This window comes from Corvus hawaiiensis, chromosome 6 (genome assembly GCF_020740725.1).
Source record: "Corvus hawaiiensis isolate bCorHaw1 chromosome 6, bCorHaw1.pri.cur, whole genome shotgun sequence".
NCBI lineage: Eukaryota > Metazoa > Chordata > Aves > Passeriformes > Corvidae > Corvus > Corvus hawaiiensis.
This window is the reverse complement of record NC_063218.1, coordinates 49,688,101-49,711,502: the sequence shown is the minus strand read 5'-3', so window position 1 is coordinate 49,711,502 and position 23,402 is coordinate 49,688,101. Positions and strand designations below refer to the sequence as shown.

The 23,402-nt window shown below is 44.8% G+C and overlaps 1 protein-coding gene across 6 annotated transcripts in view; it reads right to left on the bottom strand.

Moving 5' to 3' along the window:
* The window catches only part of PTPN5 (protein tyrosine phosphatase non-receptor type 5), an 85,555-nt gene that overhangs the window by 41,356 nt on the left and 20,797 nt on the right, over window positions 1–23,402 (bottom strand). For all 6 annotated transcript variants that reach the window (XM_048307820.1, XM_048307821.1, XM_048307822.1 and 3 more), the window contains exon 2: window positions 21,604–21,714. In XM_048307820.1, the coding sequence (XP_048163777.1) occupies window positions 21,604–21,703 (100 nt within the window). In that variant the 5' untranslated portion in view covers window positions 21,704–21,714. The remainder of the gene's footprint in view (window positions 1–21,603; window positions 21,715–23,402) is intronic.

The window sequence follows — 23,402 nt, the reverse complement described above, 5'->3', positions numbered from 1 at the left end:
TAGTATTTTTTCTGTGATTAGAATTCTGGGACAGTACATTTTATAAGTCATGAAAAAAGAAAATGCCCAGAAGTTTCCTAATTTATTAAATCAATTTCTGAAAAACTGCTTTTGAAACTAACTTTCAGACTATATGAGGACAACTGTGATTAATTTTCAGACTAATGTTTAACCCACAGCTACTGTTAGCAGAAAAACTGAGGGCTTGTTATGAGCTAAATAAGGATTTTGTTTTATTAAACCAAATTAATGATTCAAAAAAGAAGCCTGTTTTTCCCTGTGAGAAGGAATCTGTTCTTAGTTAATGTTCAGTCTTACTTTTTAGTGACTCTAGTACAAATCTCTGCAAATGTGCTTGCACTCTACAGATCTGAAATGCAAAGACAAAATCCAGTCTCAGAGGGTGAAGTGATACAGCATTAAAATGCCTTTCTATATCAACTTCCACTCCCCACCCCACAGAGTAGCTCACTGTGGTGTTGTTCAAGAAGTAGTTCAGGAAAAAAATAACTGCAGAGGAAAAGAAACATGGGAAAGAAAAAAGCAAAACTCACAATCTTCTCAAATTCCCCTGCCTCCATAGAGTCTTTTTTGTTCCAAATAATCAAAAGATTTGCAAAACACAATTTTAAAAGACAGGATGCTGGCCTACAAAGTCATCCCCTGGAGGGGGAAGGATGCAGCCTGACACCAGAGATTTTGTTTTACTGAAGGGTGGGTCTGGGGGACTTCATTTGATCTGTCACCAACCCCTTCCTTTCTGGAAGAAACCAAATGTTCCAGACAGCATTCCTCTCATACTAGGTTCCTACACACTGGTATTGGCTGCTTTACAATATACCTAACCCACCTAGTAGGAGAATGTAATTTACCTGATCCTCACACCAAATCTCTAATCCACAACAGCTCATATGAACCAGACCTGCAAGGGAAAAGCAGCTCAGGATACCTCAGTTGACACCACTCTGAATTAGGTGTGAGCCTCACTCAGATGGGAGCAAGAAGAAAAAAATCCTCGGGCCCTCTGCTCTGGAAAGACAGCAAAGAGGAACTGCTAGGAGCCATCAGAAGCAGTAAGGGACTGTCAGATAAAGCAACCATATGGGAAGTATATGGGAGCTACTGTACCATCTGCAGGGTCTGGCAGGGTCTGACTGCCAGGGTCCTACACTCAATATAAACTGCTATGTCTCTACTAACAATGGGGAAGTTGCTCTTATTTCCCAATACAAGACTAGTTATGCCCTTGTTCACATCTAAATCATACTCCCACTACTAAATCAAATACACAGATGGTTTATTCTTAATGGCTCTCCTAATGCTTACAGGTCTTAAACACAAGATGTGTTGTTGGGCAGTGTCATTTTTCCTTTTTCTCCTGTGAAACATCAAGTTAAATGAAATGCCATTTCTCAGGGCAGCTAGGGCCCCTCGAGGAGAGTTTGCTTCAAAATAAAATATTAAATATGGTGTCAAATTACAGCTCTTAAGCGAATGCAGACCCTCAGAGGGCAGAGACACTGAATGTTAACTTCTATCACACCCACACATAATTAGCAATTGCACTCTTTCAATCAGGGCTCAATTCAAAGCTGCTTTGGTTTGATTTTGTCTTTTCTCCTTTCCTCTTAACCCTCTTACAGAAGGTCCATCCGATTACCACTGAATATTAGATACAATTTAAATTTTTCTTTTCATTAAAGAATAGATTTCTTTGTTATGCTGTTTTCTTCACTGAACATTTTCAAGTGCCTGGTGATAATTCGGGAGCTGCCTTGAGCTTTTATAAACAGACTACAATTTCACTTCCAGTGGAGTTGGTTGTCCCAAATTAATCCCAGGCTGCAAATTCCCTTTAGCACTGAAAATGGAAATCCACAAAGCAGCTCTGTAATTCCACAGTTCAAGAGATAAAGGCCTAGACTGCCCATGCACAGGCCACACAGGCAGGGAGAACTGTCAGCAGCACAGTGATGCAGATCGAACTGTACAGGTTTGAACTCTCTGAAACAGGATAACCAACTCTCTGCTCCCAAACCTTAAAAATAACTTTTGTGCCTTTACACTTTAGCTATAGGATATACTTAAATGTCCCTGAGTGCATAATCAAAAAATGGCAATAATTTAGAACCAGACAAACAGCCTCTTCAATAAAAGAGTGACTCTGACAATTAAAAGAAACAAACACATTCTGGTATCACACACTTTTGAAAGTGTTTACTATTCATACCACTATAATCTGAATTGGTGTTGTCACACTGCTATTGTTGGGAAAAAAACAAAAGGCATATTTCTTTTGTTAAATTAATAACTTCTACAGTCATAATGCTAATACTACTGTGTGTTTCTAACGTCTCCCCAGTGACTGGCCTGGCATTCTGTAGGTATTAGATCTGCTCTCATGAATGAATGGGTTTGCACCTTGAAGCAGAGGGGTGATTTGTTGGCTTCCTGCCAGGTTCAAATGGGAACATTTTGATGTCATTCATTTGGGGACAGCCTGCTTTACTAAGTGACTCAAATCTTATGCCCTGGAGCCTTCACAAAAAAACATTTAGGAAAGCCACTATCACATTCATTTCAAAGACAGTAAATTATATCAAGACCAGTCTCAACAATCATCTTCAGCCACAAACCTGATACATGCCCCAAGGGTATTATGCCAAGTATAAGCATTTTGCTTTCTTTCATGCATTTAAAAAGGCTATGCTTGCACTGCTCGGCTTCCTCAGAAAGCAACAGTATCCCTCAGACCCTCTAATTTAGGCTTTGAAATAAACACTTGTAGAGATAAGGGTGTGGACATCCATAGACAGGATCAATTTTATCTGTCTTAGAGCCCTATTTCCATCCAGGGCTACACCGCTGTGGGCCCTAATGGAAACCCTGAACAATTAAATATCATTGTTTCCAGTTCAGTGCTCTGCTACCTCTCTAACTGCAGTCCCTTCATGTTAGGGGCATGCTTAGATTACTGAAATGTCACAAGTATAAGAGTTTCAAGCTATCCTTCTCCCTAGCTATCCACACAGGTGCATAAAAAGTGAACAATGCAAGTAAAAAGTGGTAACAGTCCTGCTTTTTAGTCTGTCTGGGTTCCTATACTGTGCTCATCAACATGGATACACAGCCTTAAATAGTAAACTAAAAAAGATGCAACAGCTTGCCTTCTCATCCTCTTCCCAGGGAGGGAACATGCACTGAGCAATGTTTTGTCTAGACAGATAAGCAGACATGCACAAGTTGTTACGGCTCTCTGTTGGAGAAGGTGACACAAAAAAAGCACACACTGGTGATGAGCTTTGCAATTATTCCGGGAGGATTTTGCATCACTTGTCTGCAGCCATGAGCTTCACTCTACAAAACAACCCAAAGAAACAAACCTCTCATGCTCACATGTATCCCAAGGCTCCACTCCACCTCACACCACACAGCCTCAGGCTGAGTTACCGTGGCAGGAGCTGACATTAATCAACAGGTCCCCACAGTGGTAAGCAAACACCATTTTGGATCCTGCATAAGCAGAGAATTTCTACTTCTAGCTCCAGAATGGGGTCACAGACAGATTTTCATTGTGTACTCCAGATAATGCTGCAGAAATGATGATGATCTGGGGTGGCATGGAAGCAGGCAGCGGTGCGCTTGCATCTGTGGGAGGCACACCTTAAAACCTCCCATTGCTTCAGGTATAAAAGGTCTCATAGTATGTCCTATTCTGAGGATGAAAAGACAGTGATTTACCTCCTCAACTATGCAACACGAATTGGGACTATTCAAAAACATTGTCTCATCAGGTCTTGATTGAAGCATTTCTTTCTTTTCAGAAGCTCCTGATTTCATAACGTTTATAATTCAGGTCACCACAAAGGCACCAAACATATTCTTATGGACTCCTAGCTGCCCCACAGTTTTGTATCCATGTTGAAACATGCTGTGTACATAACATATTTTGGAATATGAGTAGTCAATTGCTTCCCTTAGGATGCTCTTTATGAAGTGTGGGTGACAGTATGTGTCAATGGGAAGCAAGACTTCATCCACAGAGCTGTATTTCTGCTATGCTATCCAGAACACTTCATCTGCCTTAACAGGAGATGCCAAATGCCTCAGATCAAGTCTCCTCCCACACTTGACTTCAATATGAAGAATAAAGTACTGAGTAATCTTGTAAATCTCATTCTTAGCTTCTAAAGACCAGTGTGGCACTTTCAAACCATCCCACCTCTGTCTTCCTCCACATTACTTCAAGATTCTACTAAAAGAATTTTTTTTGCTTGCACCCCTCATCTCCCAATGCCAATTATGTACAACAAACCTGCTTGGTACTTTCCTGAAGGGTTTGTGTGGCAAGGCTTTGGTAGCAGGGTGTGGGGGGCTATGAGGATGGCTTCTTTGAGAAGCTTCCCCACGTCTGACAGTTCTAATGCCAGCCAGCTGGCCAAGGCCAAGCACATCAGATGGTAGGAATGCCACTGGGATAATCTGTTTAAGAAGGAGAATAAAGTTGTGGCACAGAAGTAAATGTGGCCAGAGAAGAAAGGAGTGAGAATATGTGAAAGAAACAGCCCTGCAGACACCCAGATAAGTGCAGGAGGGGCAGTAGGTGCTTCAGGAACCAGAGCTGGGATTCCCCTGCAGCCCATGGAGGAGCAAAGATCTACCTGCAGCCTCTGGAGGACCCCATGCCAGAGCAGGTAGATGCCCAAAAGAAGGTTGTGACTCTGTGGTAAGCCCATGCTGGAGCAGGTTCCTGGCAGGGGGACCTGCAGACTTGGGAAGAGAGGAGCCCGTGCTGGAGCACCCTGTTCCTGAGGAAACACATCCGCTGGAAAGAAACCACACTGGAGCGGTTTGTGAAGGACTACAGCCCGTGCAAAGGACTCACGTTGGAGAAATTAACGGAGGACTGCCTCCCATGGGAGGGAACCCATGATGGAGAAGGGGAAGAACTCTTTTTCTTAAGGAGGAAGCAGTGGCAGAAAAACCATGTGATGAACTGACCATAATCCCCATTCTCCATCTCCCTGAATCACTGAGAGAGAAGAGGTAGAGAATAAGGAATGAAGTTAAGACCAAGGAAGGAAGGGTAGGAGGAAGGTGTTTTTAAGATTTGTTTTACTTATCATTATCCTGCTCTGATTTTGATTGGCAATAAATTCAACTAATTTCCCTGAGTTTTGCATGTGACAGTAACTGGTGAGTGATCTGTCCTGGTCCTTAACTCATGAGCCGTTTGTTGTATTTTCTCTCCCTTACCCAGTTCAGAGGGGGGTGACAGAGCGGCTTTGGTGGGTGCCCGGCCTCCAGCAAAGGTCAAACCACCACAGTAGCATTAATTATGCTGGGAAGATCATAAAAAGAATGGACAAGAGCTACATTTTACCCATGGCCCAGGTAGAAGCCTTGTGATCTATTTCCGATATGCTGAGCAGAGACACAAAAAGACAAAAGAGGAAACAGGGCAGTATCAAGTCCTATTTTTGAGGGGTAACTCAAAACATCATAGTTCATCCTTTCATCTCTGCAGATCTTGAAATGACCTTATCAGCTGAACAGACAATAGCATCCCCAAATCCATATGTGCATCCAATAGGAGTAGCACTTCAGTAGCATGTAAAAAAACCCCTAAAGAACAAAGGAAGCTTCACCTTAGAGCTGTTGCAAAAGTGTTCTTCCGTACAGAAAAATAACACATGCTCTTCACTGTGCTGGCAAAGGACATTCAGAACCTATCAGTACCAGTGAGCACACAGGATGCTAAATGGGGCCATTTTGAGAACGCCTGCACAAACCTGACAGAAAGAAAAATGACCTATTCTGAAAAATAGATCTGTATTTATCTTTGTCTCCCACAGAAGGCATTCAAAATGGAAGGCATTTAGTGTCTTTCAGGAGTGCCATCCCTCTTATCAAAAGGCTGCAAAATTGGTCAGATGAAACTTTTACCCGTTTCAGCAGGAATGTTGCCTGTGCAAGGAAGTTGGGGCCAAGACTTACAGTCTAACCAGCTTCCCTTCGGTTTCTGTAAGACATCTCTTTGACATACTCAGAGGGAAGGTAAAGGCATTCAAACTGTGAAAGACTCTGCAAAGCAGCTGCTTTGGACTGTCATTTGAAGGTCAGTCTCCAACACACAGTATTTATTTTCCTATTGTCAAACAACCTGAGTAGAAGGGACTTTTAACAGAATATGTTAGTTAATTGAATCTGGAACATTAATAGGTTTTTCACAACACTGTAGCATTTTTTTCTATGAAAAGCAATGAAAAAATGGTTCTATTTAAAAGTGGCAATAGCTGTAGTCTTTGAACATATGCTTAATGAATAAATCTGTTAGGAAAAAACCCTTGTGTGTATTGGAGGGGGGTAGTATGTTTGTTCTCACTTAAAGCGTGCCATGATGACAATCATCAACAGCAAATGGCATCTATTGTTGGGACTAAAAAAAATTTCATTTGGCCATTTAATTTCAGGTGAAATAGCTCTTTTCTTTTAAATAACACATTCTTTTAGCTAAGCAGTTGAGTTGAAAATAAAGCAATAGCAGATCCATGTCATTAAGGACACCTGATATGCTCTTTGGGAGGTGCAAAGAGCCGTAACACAGTAATATCCAGGCAGCTTACTGCCACATCATGGGGTGCAGCACACAGAAAGCCAACAGCCTACAGGGAAGAGGAATTCAGATCCCAGGGGGAGAATAGCCTAACAACCCAGTGCTACCACATATTGCAGTGGTGGGCGCGATCCCAAGGATGAAATTATATAGGATACAGCAAAACACAGGAACTGAGCAGAATAGACTCTGCAAAGCTTAGATGACAACCAGAAACCTGTGATGAAAAACACATGAGAACAAACTGAACCTACTGCATTGCCATTTGCATGAGCAGGTGGATAAATCTAATAAGCTGGAAGATTTGTTTGTGAAATTAAAATGCCAATTCCATACACTGGGAAGCGTGAAAAATATCCACAGTCAAGCCAGAGCTGTCTGGGTATTTTTAAAGGAAGCTTGACAGATGTTGTGAAAATGTACTGCAAAAAAGTCAAACCTGTCAGTATTTACTCAACTCTTCTGTTGAAGAACTCCACGTTCCTCTCATGGAGTGCCCAAATCTCTCCTTTCTCCACTTAAACTGAGAGTTTAAGCTCCTCAGTTCCACTCTGAACGCTCCAGAGGAAGGTTCACAGAGGCAGATTCCCCTTCCCATTATTTTTTTAATAACATGCTTGACTATGACTCTCTTTTGACAACCCAGCCAGATCTCAGTTGGAAGGCTCATTTTGTGGGGAAAGAGCCATGGGGAACTCCCAAGTTACATTCAATCAAATCTCCCGGTGCAACACACTGCAGCTGGAAATCTAACAAATCTAATGGGTGACACCATACCATGATCACCTCTTCTTTGACAACTCCTCTCAGGTAGCAGGGTGGGGACACCCCTCCAGCCAAGCACAAGCCAATGCCTGCTCTCCATCAGTTTTTTAAAATTCTCAATCCTTGCAGTCCCTCCTCTCTCCTTTTAGAGTTTTTCTTGTGAAGATGCAGAGCAGGCCCAGATCTTAACAAAGATCAGACACCATGTGTAGGCGGAAAGAGATAAGAAGATTCACAAACAAAGCAAGTCTTAAGTTCCCAAGACTTCTTTCCCAAGAGAGAACAGTGATACAATGAAGAAAACCTTCCACCATTAAAACCTCCAATTCTTGAGATTGGTATTCCACAACTACTCACCCCTTAATGCTATCCTTACTGAAATATTTATTTTGTTGAGGTTTCTTGCATTTCCCTGATGCCACGATCATTTTTTGCGTTTTCTTTTATACCCCTTTTATATCTTTTTATAACTTCTGTATTCTTAGTGTTTTTTAGCCTATATTCTTACATGTATTTTGTCAAGCTAGGAGACTAAACATCTTAGAAGCCTCGTAGTTAGGGATCAGAAAGCCCCAGACCCCAAGGTCTTCTCCAGAACACATTTTGTAAACTAAGATAAAACCATCCAGGGGAAGGTTCCTTAGGGAGTGGGGCTCACTCAAGCCTCTCCCTGGGGAATCTTTGATAGATATGCTAATTAGTAAGACCTATAATGTTATACCAGATCTATTGGGGGGTGCATTGCGGTGTGCACTGGGGTGCATTCCACCTGGACGTGTGCACCTAAGGATCATGAAAATAAACACAGAGGTAAAACCCCTTTTTTCCTTCTAACCGTGTTTAATTCTTGATTTTAAGACCAGGAAAAGGCATCATCCCCATGGTGATGTCACTAGCAGGCACAAGGAAAGCATGAAACCTCAATCAGCAAACTAGTAGTAGGCAGAGGTCAAGAAACCATGATTTCCAGAGTGTTGGGGTTTTAGTTTAGTCTTAGGTTTTCCCGTTAAAGGAATTTTCTCCCATATGCATGTTGCTAGGGGACAAATAGCTGTACTTAAGAAAGACAAAAAGGGGAGTGGGGCGGGCCTGGCTACTCTTTTGTCTACACCTGGGTGTGGGGACAGTTCGCTCTGAGCATCCGGAGAGAGAAGCTGCAGAGAAAGGAGCTGCTGCTGCTTTCTTTTTGGCCGTTCTTTCTTCCTGCTGGAAGCAACGCCGGGACCCCAAAAGCCGCTTTTCCCTGCCCTGCTGGAGACCGAGCTGTGGCTGTCCTGCTCCGCTGCTGCTTCGAGCTTTCGCTACGCTGTAGCCCTGCCCGCCCTGCCTGCCTGGGCCTCCGTGGGTTTTTCCCATCTGGATACATCTCGTCTGCCACCCGGGATTTGCGTTCGTCCCTGCCATTCCAGCCTGCTGTTCCTGAGAGCCCGGGATCGGCTGCCCAGGGGTTTGTGAAGCCTTTGTTCCATCCCTTCCCGGGATCCCAGGGCACCAGAGCCGCGGGTTTCCCGAGCTCGCTCCGGAGCGCCCCCTGCAGCCGCGGGGGAACCATCGCACCTGCCCTGCTCACTGGGAGCCGCCAGCGCCCCTGCCGGCTGCGAGCGGAACTGCACCCGAGGGGAAAGGGCCTGACAGCCGAGAGGGCTGGGACTGGGTTTGTGATTGCTGTTACTGCCAGAGTTGTTGTTGTTTTGTTTGACTGGTTATATACATATATATATAGAGTAAAGAACTGTTATTCCTATTTCCCACATCTTTGCCTAAAGGCCCTTGATTTCAAAATATAATAACTTGGAGGGAAAAGGGGTTATATCTGCCACTTCAAGGGGGGCCTCTGCCTTCCTTAGCAGACATCTGTCTTTCAAAACCGAGACAGATCTTGGCGCCCAACGTGGGGCCTGAGGGCATTAAGAGATAGAGGTGAAAAAGGAATAACAGTTCCTCGATAACTTTATTTTGTGTGCTGGATATTGGAACCTTGTTAGGCAGCACTATGTGGTCTAGTTTACCCTGGTTTGGGTGGCATGTAGCCGTGGCTATATTCTTCCCCTTTGCAGCTCCTTACTTGAATATGGGTCCTCTGACTAAGGCTACCATTGCTGTTATCCAGCTTGCGTTATGGGTCGAGAAGGTGAGGAATTCATGGGTTTTTAACTTCCTCCGGAATGTGGGCACATGGATAAACAGTTATCACACACTGAGCACATGTTTTTGGGGTTATGTTAGCAATGGTACCTTCTGTGAGGAAATGACACCAGGGGAAGTTTTCTCCCAACCCCTCAACCAGTTCTTTGGGCCCACCCCATCAATTTTCGAAGGGTTTAAATTCCCTCTGAATACTAACCATCTGCTGCTGATAGGCCTACTCTATTTAGCATTCAAGGATAAGTTGAGATTGGCTTGGATATCTACCCGGACACCAGCCCCAGAGACTAGAGATCCTGCCCCAGAACCTGACATGACCCCAGAGAGTAGAGTTCCTACCCCAGAGCCTGATCCTGCCCCAGAGCCTGACACGGCCCCAGACACTAGAGATCCTACCCCAGAGCCAGAGCCTGCCACAGCCCCAGACACTAGAGATCCCGCCCCACAGACTGATACTGCCCAACAGTCCACCTCAGAAATGGACTACCCAAACTGGGTGGGGGTACTGGCAAAAGGGATGCAGGAGATGTGCCAGGAGATGGGCCAGGTGCGCCAGGAGATATGCCAATTGCTAAGGGAATACACCTCCTCAGCTAGTGAAAAACCCTCTCCCTGCCCCAAAGAGGGTGAGTCCGATGGTGCAGCAGTGGAACCCACGGATGTTACAACCGTCCAGGCTTCAGCTGAACCACAAGGACAACCACAGCCAGCAGCAGTCGCCCCTGTGCAAAGGAGGAAGTATAAGACCAAATCAGTACGACCAGTTAATGATGATGGGCAACCAGGGCCCTCACAACCAGCAGGAGAGCCAGAGCCAGAAGTCATCACTGAGTCCCTGTCGCACGACAGTCTCCGTGCTATGCGAAACGACATTGTGCGAAGGGGGCGTGAGCCTTATACCACCTGGCTGCTTCGGGTTTGGGACCTTATGGGCACAAGTGTGCAACTGGATAGTGGTGAGGCAAGGTATCTGGGATCGTTGACCCAGGACCCAGGTGTGGACCAGATATTTGTGAGGGAGCCAGGGCCTCTCTCTCTCTGGGAGCGGCTCTTAATGAGTGTGAGAGAAAGGTTCATTCACAAAGAAAGAATGCAGGAGTATCATCATAGAATGCAGTGGAAGACACTCGAGCAAGGGATCCAACAGCTAAGAGAGGTGGCAATATTAGAGGTACTCTTTGGGAAGGATGGACAGCATGATAATGACCCCGATAAGGTCAGGTGCACAGGACAGATGATGTGGAACCTGGCAAGGCTAGGGCCATCGCAATACACCACCTTCATTGCAACGATTGATGCTGACAATACCCGAGAAACAGTGGGCTCTGTTGCCAACAGGCTCAGGCATTATGACAGCATGATCAATGGCCCGCTGAAAGCTCATGTCTCTGCTGTGGTCCAGGACCTCAAAGAGGACATGAAGGAGATGAGGAAGGAAATGAGGGAGGAGATGAGGGAGGAGATGAGGGAGGAGATGAGGAGGGTCAGTGTGGCACCAGTGCGAGTCACAGGCCCCCAAGTCAGAGCCCGTCGTCCCCCTGCTAGAGAGAGAGGGTACACCCCACGAGCTGAGCTGTGGTTCTTCCTGTGTGAGCATGGGGAAGACATGAGAAGGTGGGATGGGAAACCCACCTCTGCCCTGGCAGCGCGGGTGCGTGAACTCAAGGAGGGAGGCACTAACCGAGGGGGTTCCGCTAAGGTGAAGGTAGCCTCAGCCTCCCGTGACCGAGCTGCCAGGTATTACAGAAGGGAGGATGATATGTCGGATCCCCTTGAAGGTACCTCGAGCATGTACGCCCAGGGAAAGAATGATAACCAGGGCTAGAGGGGCCCTGCCTCTAGCCAGGAAGAGGCACGGGAGAACCGAGTTTTCTGGACGGTGTGGATCCGATGGCCTGGCACATCAGAGCCACAAAAATATGATGCATTGGTTGATACTGGGGCACAATGTACTTTAATGCCATCGGGACATGTGGGGGCAGAACCTGTATCCATCGCTGGGGTGACCGGGGGATCACAGCAGTTGACCCTTTTGGAAGCTGAGGTGAGCCTGACTGGGAAGGAGTGGCAAAAGCATCCGATTGTGACCGGCCCAGAGGCCCCGTGTATTCTGGGCATAGACTTCCTCCGGAATGGCTACTACAAAGACCCAAAAGGACTCAGGTGGGCATTTGGGATTGCTGCTGTGGAGGCAGAGGGCATTAGGCAATTGAACACCCTGCCTGGACTATCTGAGAATCCTTCTGCAGTTGGGCTCCTGAAAGTGGAAGAGCAACGAGTGCCAATTGCCACCTCGACAGTGCACCGCCGGCAGTATCGGACAAATCGAGATGCTGTGATCCCCATCCACAAGATGATCCGCGAGCTGGAGAGTCAAGGGGTGGTGAGCAAGACCCACTCACCCTTCAACAGCCCCATCTGGCCTGTGCGCAAGTCTGACGGGGAATGGAGATTGACTGTGGACTATCGTGCCCTGAATGAAGTGACTCCACCGTTGAGCGCTGCCGTGCCAGACATGTTGGAGCTCCAGTACGAGCTGGAGTCCAAAGCAGCAAAGTGGTACGCCACTATTGACATTGCCAATGCATTCTTCTCCATTCCTCTGGCAGCAGAGTGCAGGCCTCAGTTTGCCTTCACCTGGAGGGGCGTGCAGTACACCTGGAACCGACTGCCCCAGGGGTGGAAGCACAGTCCCACCATCTGTCATGGACTGATCCAGACTGCACTAGAAAAGAGTGAGGCTCCAGAACATCTGCAGTACATTGATGACATCATTGTGTGGGGGAACACTGCAACCGAAGTGTTTGAGAAAGGAGAGAGAATAATTCAAATTCTCCTGCAAGCTGGTTTTGCCATCAAGAAGAGCAAGGTCAAGGGACCTGCCCGAGAGATCCAGTTCCTGGGAGTAAAGTGGCAAGATGGACGACGTCAGATTCCCACTGAGGTCATCAATAAGATCACAGCAATGTCTCCGCCGACCAACAAGAAGGAAACACAAGCTTTCCTAGGTGCTATAGGTTTCTGGAGGATGCACATTCCCGAGTACAGCCAGATCGTGAGTCCTCTCTACCTGGTTACCCGCAAGAAGAATGATTTCCACTGGGGCCCTGAACAGCAGCAAGCCTTCGCCCAGATCAAACAGGAAATTGCTCACGCCGTAGCCCTTGGCCCAGTCAGGACAGGACCAGAGGTGAAGAACGTGCTCTACTCTGCAGCCGGGAACAATGGTCTGTCCTGGAGCCTCTGGCAGAAGGTGCCTGGTGAGACTCGGGGCCGACCACTGGGATTCTGGAGCCGAAGCTACAGAGGATCTGAAGCCAACTACACTCCCACCGAGAAGGAAATCCTGGCAGCTTATGAAGGAGTCCAGGCTGCCTCAGAAGTAATCGGCACAGAGGCACAACTCCTCCTGGCACCCCGACTACCGGTGCTGGGGTGGATGTTCAAAGGAAAGGTTCCCTCCACGCATCACGCCACCGACGCTACTTGGAGCAAATGGATTGCCCTCATCACGCAGCGCGCCCGAATTGGAAACCCAAGTCGCCCTGGGATCTTGGAAATAATTACAAACTGGCCAGAAGGTGAGACTTTTGGGTTATCTTCTGAAGAAGAAGAGGAGCAGGTGACACGTGCCGAAGAAGCCCCACCATATAACGAGCTACCAGAGAGTGAAAGACAATACGCCCTCTTCACTGATGGTTCCTGCCGAATTGTAGGCGCTAGCCGGAAATGGAAAGCCGCTGTATGGAGCCCCACACGACAAGTTGCACAGGCCACTGAAGGAGAAGGTGGATCGAGCCAATTTGCTGAGCTCAAAGCTGTCCAATTAGCTCTGGACATAGCTGAAAGAGAGAAGTGGCCAAAGCTCTACCTCTACACCGATTCATGGATGGTAGCCAATGCTCTGTGGGGTTGGCTGGAAAGGTGGAAGAAGGCAAACTGGCAGCGCAGAGGAAAACCAATCTGGGCTGCTGAAGAGTGGAAAGACATTGCCACTCGGGTAGAGAAGCTATCCGTGAAGGTCCGTCATGTAGATGCTCACATCCCCAAGAGCCGGGCTAATGAAGAACATCGTAACAACAAACAGGTAGATCAGGCTGCGAAAATAGAGGTGTCCCAGATAGACTTGGATTGGCGACATAAAGGAGAACTGTTCCTAGCTCGATGGGCCCATGATGCCTCAGGCCATCAGGGCAGAGATGCCACCTATAAGTGGGCACGAGACCGAGGGGTGGATCTAACCATGGACAGTATCTCCCAGGTTATCCATGATTGTGAGACATGCGCTGCGATCAAGCAGGCCAAGCGGGTGAAGCCCCTGTGGTATGGCGGGCGATGGTCCAAATACAAGTATGGGGAGGCCTGGCAGATTGATTACATCACACTGCCTCAAACCCGCCAAGGCAAGCGCTATGTGCTCACAATGGTAGAAGCCACCACTGGGTGGCTGGAGACCTACCCTGTGCCTCATGCTACTGCCCGGAACACCATCCTGGGCCTGGAAAAGCAAGTCCTTTGGAGGCATGGCACCCCTGAGAGAATCGAGTCTGACAATGGGACTCATTTCAAGAACAGCCTTATAAACACCTGGGCTAGAGAACATGGCATTGAGTGGGTGTACCACATCCCTTACCATGCACCAGCAGCTGGGAAGGTTGAGCGGTGTAATGGACTGCTTAAAACCACCTTGAAGGCACTGGGTGGGGGGACTTTCAAAAACTGGGAGGTGCATTTAGCAAGAGCCACCTGGTTAGTTAACACTCGAGGTTCCACCAGCCGAGCAGGCCCTGCCCAATCCGAACCCCTACAAACAACAGACGGGGATAAGGTTCCAGTGGTGCACATGAGAGGTATGCTTGGAAAAACTGTTTGGGTAAAGTCTGCCTTGAGCAAAGACAAACCCATCCGTGGGGTTGTTTTTGCTCAGGGACCAGGTTGCACCTGGTGGGTGATGCAAAAGGATGGAGAGACCCGATGCTTACCTCAAGAGGACCTTGTTTTAGGGTGAACTACCCATGGCTCTGCACTTGTATCAATATCAGCATGTATATTTGTATATAATTTGGGTAATGCATAGATTTATATGGTTAAAAAAAAAAAAAAAAAAAAAAAAAAAAGGTTAAGTTTCATGTAACATGTTAGTATGGGAAAAAATTCGGGGTGGATAATGTTGGGGTTTTAGTTTAGTCTTAGGTTTTCCCGTTAAAGGAATTTTCTCCCATATGCATGTTGCTAGGGGACAAATAGCTGTACTTAAGAAAGACAAAAAGGGGAGTGGGGCGGGCCTGGCTACTCTTTTGTCTACACCTGGGTGTGGGGACAGTTCGCTCTGAGCATCCGGAGAGAGAAGCTGCAGAGAAAGGAGCTGCTGCTGCTTTCTTTTTGGCCGTTCTTTCTTCCTGCTGGAAGCAACGCCGGGACCCCAAAAGCCGCTTTTCCCTGCCCTGCTGGAGACCGAGCTGTGGCTGTCCTGCTCCGCTGCTGCTTCGAGCTTTCGCTACGCTGTAGCCCTGCCCGCCCTGCCTGCCTGGGCCTCCGTGGGTTTTTCCCATCTGGATACATCTCGTCTGCCACCCGGGATTTGCGTTCGTCCCTGCCATTCCAGCCTGCTGTTCCTGAGAGCCCGGGATCGGCTGCCCAGGGGTTTGTGAAGCCTTTGTTCCATCCCTTCCCGGGATCCCAGGGCACCAGAGCCGCGGGTTTCCCGAGCTCGCTCCGGAGCGCCCCCTGCAGCCGCGGGGGAACCATCGCACCTGCCCTGCTCACTGGGAGCCGCCAGCGCCCCTGCCGGCTGCGAGCGGAACTGCACCCGAGGGGAAAGGGCCTGACAGCCGAGAAGGCTTGCACTGGGTTTGTGATTGCTGTTACTGCCAGAGTTGTTGTTGTTTTGTTTGACTGGTTATATACATATATATATAGAGTAAAGAACTGTTATTCCTATTTCCCACATCTTTGCCTAAAGGCCCTTGATTTCAAAATATAATAACTTGGAGGGAAAAGGGGTTATATCTGCCACTTCAAGGGGGGCCTCTGCCTTCCTTAGCAGACATCTGTCTTTCAAAACCGAGACACAGAGACAGTAGAGGTTTGAGATACAGTGACAACATCAGACTTCCAAAGGGTGGTTTGCTTCAGCTGAAAGAAGTTTATAAAACTGTTGCAGACAGACCACATAACACATCAGCAAGGTTCTGCTCTCAAAAATGACTAGTTGTCTTACCTGGCTGATTTTCAGCTAATTTCAGCTATGATATTAGTTTGTCTACTAATTAATCAGTTAGTCCACCAAAACAAACAGTGACCACGAGCTGTGCATATAATTCATTATGTAACAACATGTCCAGTTCAAAATACTGCACTGTTTTGGATCTCACATCCCTGAAACAGGCTCTTCAGTATTTTTGACTTATATAATGTGTGTTCTGTGGCATTAAACTGGGTCCCACAAAACCACTCATCATTTAAGCTAGACAAGGGACTAACAGTAACAAGCGGAGAATGGAGTAGATAAAATACAGACGACAAAAGAAGGTGTATGTTTGGGAATAATGGAAAGGAGAATATCCGATAAAAGAGGAAAGAAGAAAAATAAATACAAGGCCATAGAAGAGAGGCCCACAGGAGGAGGAGGAGGAGTGTGAAAAGTCTGACAGAAGGACTGAGTGGAGACTAAAAACAGCATCTGGCAGTAGCTCAAATCAAACAAGGTAGCATATGCAAGAAGTACAGCATACTGAAAACTTCCTTCCTCTTGGGTATTAAATAACCTCAGAATTAGACAGAGAGTCTTCCCTTCCTCTCCTCTGAAATATCTTGCTCTAAACTCTGAAACAGAAAAAAAATCTATTTAAACTTTATGGTGATTGCCATTTCCCAATTACAACTGTGAGCTCTTACTGAAAATTTTCAGACATAAGGCTGCAGAAATCAGACACGGATTTTGATTCATTTTTCTAGTGGGAAACATGATGGTGGGTATCTCATGCCTAACAGACTTAGGGCATCAAGAAGCCAGATTTTCAAAAGCCCCAATCCCCCTAGACAGAGCCCGAGTTCTGCTGAAATAACTCTAATTTTTCTTCAAAAGATGGGCCTAAGTTTCATTGTCAAAGGCAGCTTAAAAATATGGATTACATTTCACGCTGACAGTGAGACAATACCGTGCAGTTGTTTTTGAAACTGAGACTGACATGGTTTTCAAACTGCTGCCTACCATGTGCTTTTGCTTCCTTTAATTGTGTCTGTGAATACAGCACACAAATGTGTCTGTTGTCACTCACAATTAAGAAAATACAGGTACAGTTGTGAGAACATCAAATACTACAAACTGGGCAGTGTGAGGACAGCCCAGCTCTCCAAATCTTACACTGCAAGTGATGTTGATGGTATTTGCACCTGCACAAAACCTGAGAAAGTCCCACATGGGGAAGGGTTACAGTGCTGGCCAGGGCCTAATAGAGCTTCAATTCTGTCAGCTCTTACTGGGGTGGAACATGGCCTTACAGGCAGACGTGCCAAGCCAAGCAATGCAACTTCAAGGAATATCCCCCCACGCCCCACCTGTTTTCTGTCATGGTGCATAGGCTGCCACATCTACATCTGACTGCACAGCAGGAACAAACTACAACCACAGTCCTCCATCCTGTGACCATCTGGAGCTGGAATTTGCTGTTGCTCTCCTCAGGTCCATATGCCCATATTTCCTTCACCAGAACACAGGAAAACAAAGACAAAAAGTTGATGCCATCCAGACTTCATTCTCACAAAGAGCACGGGGTCAAATTCACCTTCTGTGACAGCCCCTATTGCTGAAGAAAAAGCTTAAAAGGTAGGAGCTACACACAGAGAGGCTTGAATAACAAGGGGAGAACTGTCCTAATATGAATTGTGAAAGAAGGATTGACAGAACAGCCCTGAATAACCTTGGAGGGGAGTGACAGCCCAGAGATACTATTTTGCTGCTTGTGTGGTAGTGGAGATACAGAAGAATGTACTTTTACCTTGGATTTGGGATCCCAATCTCCATAGGGACTGACAGAAACTGTTTTAAAAACCCCAAACTCTGTGGTCTACCTTTGAAATACAGCTGCCTACCTGCTAGAGGTCCTGAATCTTTCTGTATTAAGTATGCCCCAATGTTTTGTCAGTGTATGTTCATGATTCTCTATACATCTTTAAACTTTTCAAGTGATATTCTTGTATTAAGGTTCAAAGACTGAAACCCAGGAACATATCAGCAACTGATTCTGTTATCTTTTCATGCAGTATGCTCGAAAGGTATCAAAAAATTCCAACTTTACCTGGAACTTCATCGGAAAGCAAATAATCAGTTCCCTTAAATGCCTCATGAAATCCCAGTCTGAATAACAGAGTATTATCTGTGGTATTCACCAATAAGATGTCCTTGATATTGTGACTGCTGTGCTGGGCTAATGGAGCTGGCAGAGGAGTAAACATACATCAGGGGACACCATCAACAGGGCCAAGCCTTCAAATTACAAATGCCAGTTTACCAATTACCTTTACTTGGTGTGAAGCAAGATAACCATTTTATGCACAGCACAGAAGGAGAATGAAGAGCATCAGGTCAACTCACCACCTGTCCAGCTTGATAAAGGATCAAGTGTAAGAAGAATTAACAGGAAAAAAACCCAAAAACCTAAGAACTTATCCAGCCCTTAATAAAGATATGATAATACTGAAAGAAACTGTATTAGAACTAAATCAATAAGGACCATAGAACTAAAACTGGCACATGATAATTTACCAAATAGATGCTTGTCAAAAAGAATAGACTGAATTTTAATTTAACTCTTTATTGAAATCAGGGTCCCTGATAGATTCCTGTAGATAGTGTACCTTGGCACTGCAAACTGCCTCACCCTCATCATCTCTCAGATTCTTAAATGCCATTAAGACATGAACCAAGATTTTAATCAGTTTAATTTTCTACAGTATTTTGTGTACACACTGCAGAATAAACTTGCTTTAATAAAGGTTTAACTGAAAGGCTTCAACTTCAAACTGTCAACCCAAGTGCACACTCCTTCAAAAATAGCATTTTAATTTTGCTCATCTCCACAGACTCATGTGACCTCTTTTATCTGTATCCTGTTCTCCACCCTCACAAGAGCAGCTCGTGGCTCTGTGGTGCAGCTACAGCAAAACTTCTCAAGCCTCCAGAAACACCATCCAGTTTCATTTCACTCTCTATGTTTTTTGCTTCATGCGTTGTGTTGGACGTGAGCATGTGAACATGAGGCAGTTCTGTGAAATAAATAGACTTCTGGTTACTTAAAATGACCATTATTCAATCAAGTCCATCATTTTATGGTTTCACCATCCCTATTAATTGGCTGGCATAAACATATCCTAACAGTTTCCCAAGGAATTTTTCAGAATTTGAATCTGCCCTCCAACCTACCCTAATCAAACCACACCTTAGAAGTTTTTAATTAGCTCCTATGCCCTGCAATGAAAGCAGTATTTTCTCTGTATGACTGTTATTGATTGCTCAACTTAAGCACTACAACACTGAAGACCTTTGGACACATTCTACACAGCATTTTATGCAATACTGAAGTTTATTATTGTCTTTGTGACAGCTGAACAGAATGATACCCAATGATACTTTGCCAAATTTGAAACGTGGACGGGTCTACAGTCCTATGCCAATGCCTGGAGAATGACTTTTACTTCAAACATTCATTGGAGCATCTTTCATCACATTAAAGACATGGATTTGAATTTTATACACCTGAGCCTTTCCTGAAATTAGCACTACTGATACTTTCTAAGTGCCTTTGCCTCTTGTGCCACAACCAGCCTGTTCAGCTACCTCAGACTGAGGCCTTTCCAGAGTACTTTTCAGCAAGCACACTTGCCAGGGGTAGCCTATAGACACAGAATTTCTTCCAGGGTACTTTAGCAATGCTTCCATGCTGGCTCTATCAAGTTAACATGAAGGCAAGTGTGTGACCTTCAGCTCACATTCAGTTGGAAAGTTTTAGCACAGTCTTTTTGTTGGAACTATTCCACTTTGATGTCACATGATAAATGATTGTCGATCTTTTCTTTCTCCCCTCCCACACCAGGTTTTTCCAGGCTAAGCTTTTCTGCAAGGCAGAACTACCCACGCCTTATTTTGCAATGAAAACAAAACTGCTTGAAAAACTTCCCTTTGTATTGCCCACATATAAAGTGCAAGCCAGGAATCACTGCTGGATTAAAGACCTTTTCGATGAACAATCTGCAGGCTCTGTGCATGAACACGGGGTATTTTGGCCTCGAGATGAGAGAAGGGCAGTGTCAAAGCCTAAGCAAAGACACAAGGGGAAAAGTTAAGTCCCTTATAAACCAGGAAGGGGGAAAAAAATTAACAAAAGCATTATTATTCTACCAGAACCATTCACACATTTCGCCCCAAAAGCAGCCATATTGGTGGACAGGAAATAGAAATTGAAATGTGAAAGATCTCTGAATATACTCAGTAGCCCTAAGAACCATATACTGGATTTATAGCACATACATTTTTTCTTTTTAGCTATCCAGCTAAAAACAGAGAGGGTGTGGTTTCTGTGTTGGTGGGTGGAACAAATTTACTTTAACTCCATATTTTAACTATGTTTTACTACAAGTTTCAGTGAGGGGATAAATTTGATGAACATGGCAAAATGACTTCTGAATTCATTATTTTGTATAACCAGCAGAATGGTGCTCACATCTGGCTTTGAAATAAATATAGTCTGTGATGATAAGGGTCAGATAACATAAAATATCATGCTTTTATTTATGCCAAACTATCAAAAATAACTCCTTTGAGGCAAAATGTGTGTTTGCCATTTATTGTATGTTTGTACATGTCCTGACATAATGAGGCTTGCAATTATTCGGCACAACTACCCACCACATCAACAAAAAATTAAATAACATTAATGTTTCATGGCCTAGATTCAACACTGGCCTCAAAGGATCTGGACAATGTTGTAAAAAACACCAAAATGTGTAACACTAACATGGCTCCCTGAGCTTACAGAAAAGAGAGCACCTCCCTTCTGCCATCAAATGAGTGGCAGGCATTGATTTTCAGCTGTCCAAAGCTGACCACTTATATCTAATCTGTAAAGATGATGGGAATGCCCAGAAAAAATAACTGTAGGTTACCTGAAGTTTTTCAGGATTCCTACATAAATAAGATTACAGCTCATAAAGGGCTTTTTAACAGTAAATTATACAGCATGTGGAATGAACTCCTTTGCCTTACAGCTTATTTGCATACAGAACATGTTTTTGCCCTTCAAATACCCCCTAATAAAGGTTTTCAGCATCCTCTTTTTGCAAGCTGGGCCTCCTTTGCAGCATGTTGTTGATATCAAAGGCCCACCCACGTCAGATGCATTGGCTCCTCCAGCATAAAAACAACCACAAACTGCAACAGTCTGCAAGAAGCTACCAAAGGCCAGTCCAAGTGCAGCATCAACTGCAACCAGTAAATAAATCAGGTAACCAAAAAAGCCAAAAAAGGTTTATCTACACTGGATGCATGCTCCAAGAGCCCTCACTATGCAGACAGGAGACACTTTCCTGTAAGAGACAGAATATGTTTAGAAACAAGTCCAGAATGGCTTGGAAACACCCACTTCCTCGATGATTAAAAAGAAAAATCATCATTCCTCAATGATTAAACAAAACTAACTTACTTACTGTTTACCACAAATCAATTAAAAAGAAAAACCCACTTGAGACAGCTATGGATTGGATTTAAAAGGACTTCCTCAGGAGCTTTTTGGAGACAAAGGCTCAATCCTTTAGGCTTCCTTAAAAATCCAAGCTAGTCACAGACATCAAGCAGGCAATGGAGGTAAAATAGACTCTGAATGATGTAAGAACCACAACTAGGTTAAAATATATACTCCATCATGAAAAGATGTAGCAAAAACTACCTGCCATGCTCACTGGGCTTTGCAAAACACTTAAAACCTGAAAATTAGGACAAGTTCTGGAAGAGTGTATGGAGGTATTTTTCATCTGTACTGAAGTGACAGTATGATATATCTCATCTTCCTTGTCTTACTTACCATCTAACTTGCACTCAGCCCTTTCAGTCACATAGCAACTTGGTTCCAATGCCTGCTCCAGGACAGATGGTCCTCTGGGATTATCATTTACGTCCTTCATGCACTAGAATCCTGAAAAATAAAGGGAGAATCTAAGCTTTAACACTATCAGATGTCTAAGAACTATTCAGGGCTTTTACACACAGTTCTTCTTGACAATAAATTCTGAAAGACCGCGACAAGCTGCTCAACCATAAAGAAAGTGTCGACCCACTGATGTGTGGGGTGATGTGAAACACGGCAAGGAGATGAAGTATATTGCCATATTATTATTGATGAACTTGCTTTTGCTTATTACCTGCATAAAGGAACTGGAATCTACCAGAAGTCTTCCAGATATCTGAACGGTTTGTACCATAACATCTTTTAATATTTAAGGAAAAGGAGGTGATCCATGAACTAAACTCCCTTAGGAGCCATCTGCAGCATACAGAAAAAGCCTTCAGCGGAAATCATAATGCCCCTTTTCACTAAAATCTCAGAGAGGGCTTAAAGGTCTGAATACAAGACAAAACCCCTTATTTGTGAAGGACTGCTGAATGTGTCATACCTATCACACAGTGGCAATAACTGAACACTTAATTTGGGAACAGCCCATCATAACCTCAGAGACCATGTGCCCAACATGCCACTCAAAGCATGGCAAAAACATGGGCAAAGAGGGTCATGCAGGCACGTGGAAAGACATTCACCCCTAACAAACTGCAAGGACCTTTTCCTCCTTCACACATTCAGCTAAGGGAGGTGCCAGGGATGCCTTTTTTTGTCCAGATTATGAAGTACTCTGCCTTCATATCTTATGTGATTTGTGATCTACATCTAAAGGACCTTGCACTGTGAACATCAGGCCAGTTCATTCACAGCCTCTTCCCAAGTCCACAGAGACAAATAGAACTCTTCATATTGATGCCAATACACTGTGCCCCACAAACCCAATCAAGAAGTCTCCTGAAGAACATGAGTTTAAAGGGCTAAACTCTGCAAGTGCCCTCTCCTACAGAGGTACTGTTGAAATCTTGGCTAGAAAATGATCTTTCTGAACAGGCTAATAAATCCAGGACTATTTAGATATGCAGACTTTACCTCTGGCACTGGGACATGAGATGACCACTGCATAGAGAGAAGCACATTTGTATGTAAAAGAAAACATATTTAAAAGCAAGCCACATTCTTAGAAGACACTAGGATATAAGAAGACAGCATCCAGGTAAAAGCAAAACAGCACAATAATGTGTGAGGCACTCCTCAAAAAATCATCTCATCCAATATAACACATCTTAGCACTAAGCAATCCTCTGCTACCCAGGACAAGGGATTATTAAGGAATGAAACTGGCTGGAAAGGCCTGGATACATGTGTCTCTTTCCCTTAGAGTAGTACAAACATAGTAGATAAGTCCAAGAATAAGAATTACTGTCTGTATACAGAGTGTGTCTCAAAACCTAATCCAAAGTTATTCGTAAAACCAGAAAAAATAAGAATACGTCATACAGATGGTATTTATACTTTTATAGCCACTTAGAAACACCTCTCCCTCCTTCCCAGGAAAATATGACAACCAATTCTTTACAGCTAGATGTTTTTATTAAGTTCATTTTCTGATGAGATTTCTTCAGACCAGGCTCAAAACCAGAAAAGATGTCTTGCAGGCAAGCCCTGAAGAAAGTCAACCTTCTTTTACAGAGCAAATGCTGCTCAAAGCAACTAACAAACACCATAAAAAGATGGTGTGGATAGTTCTGGGTCTACCATCAGCACCC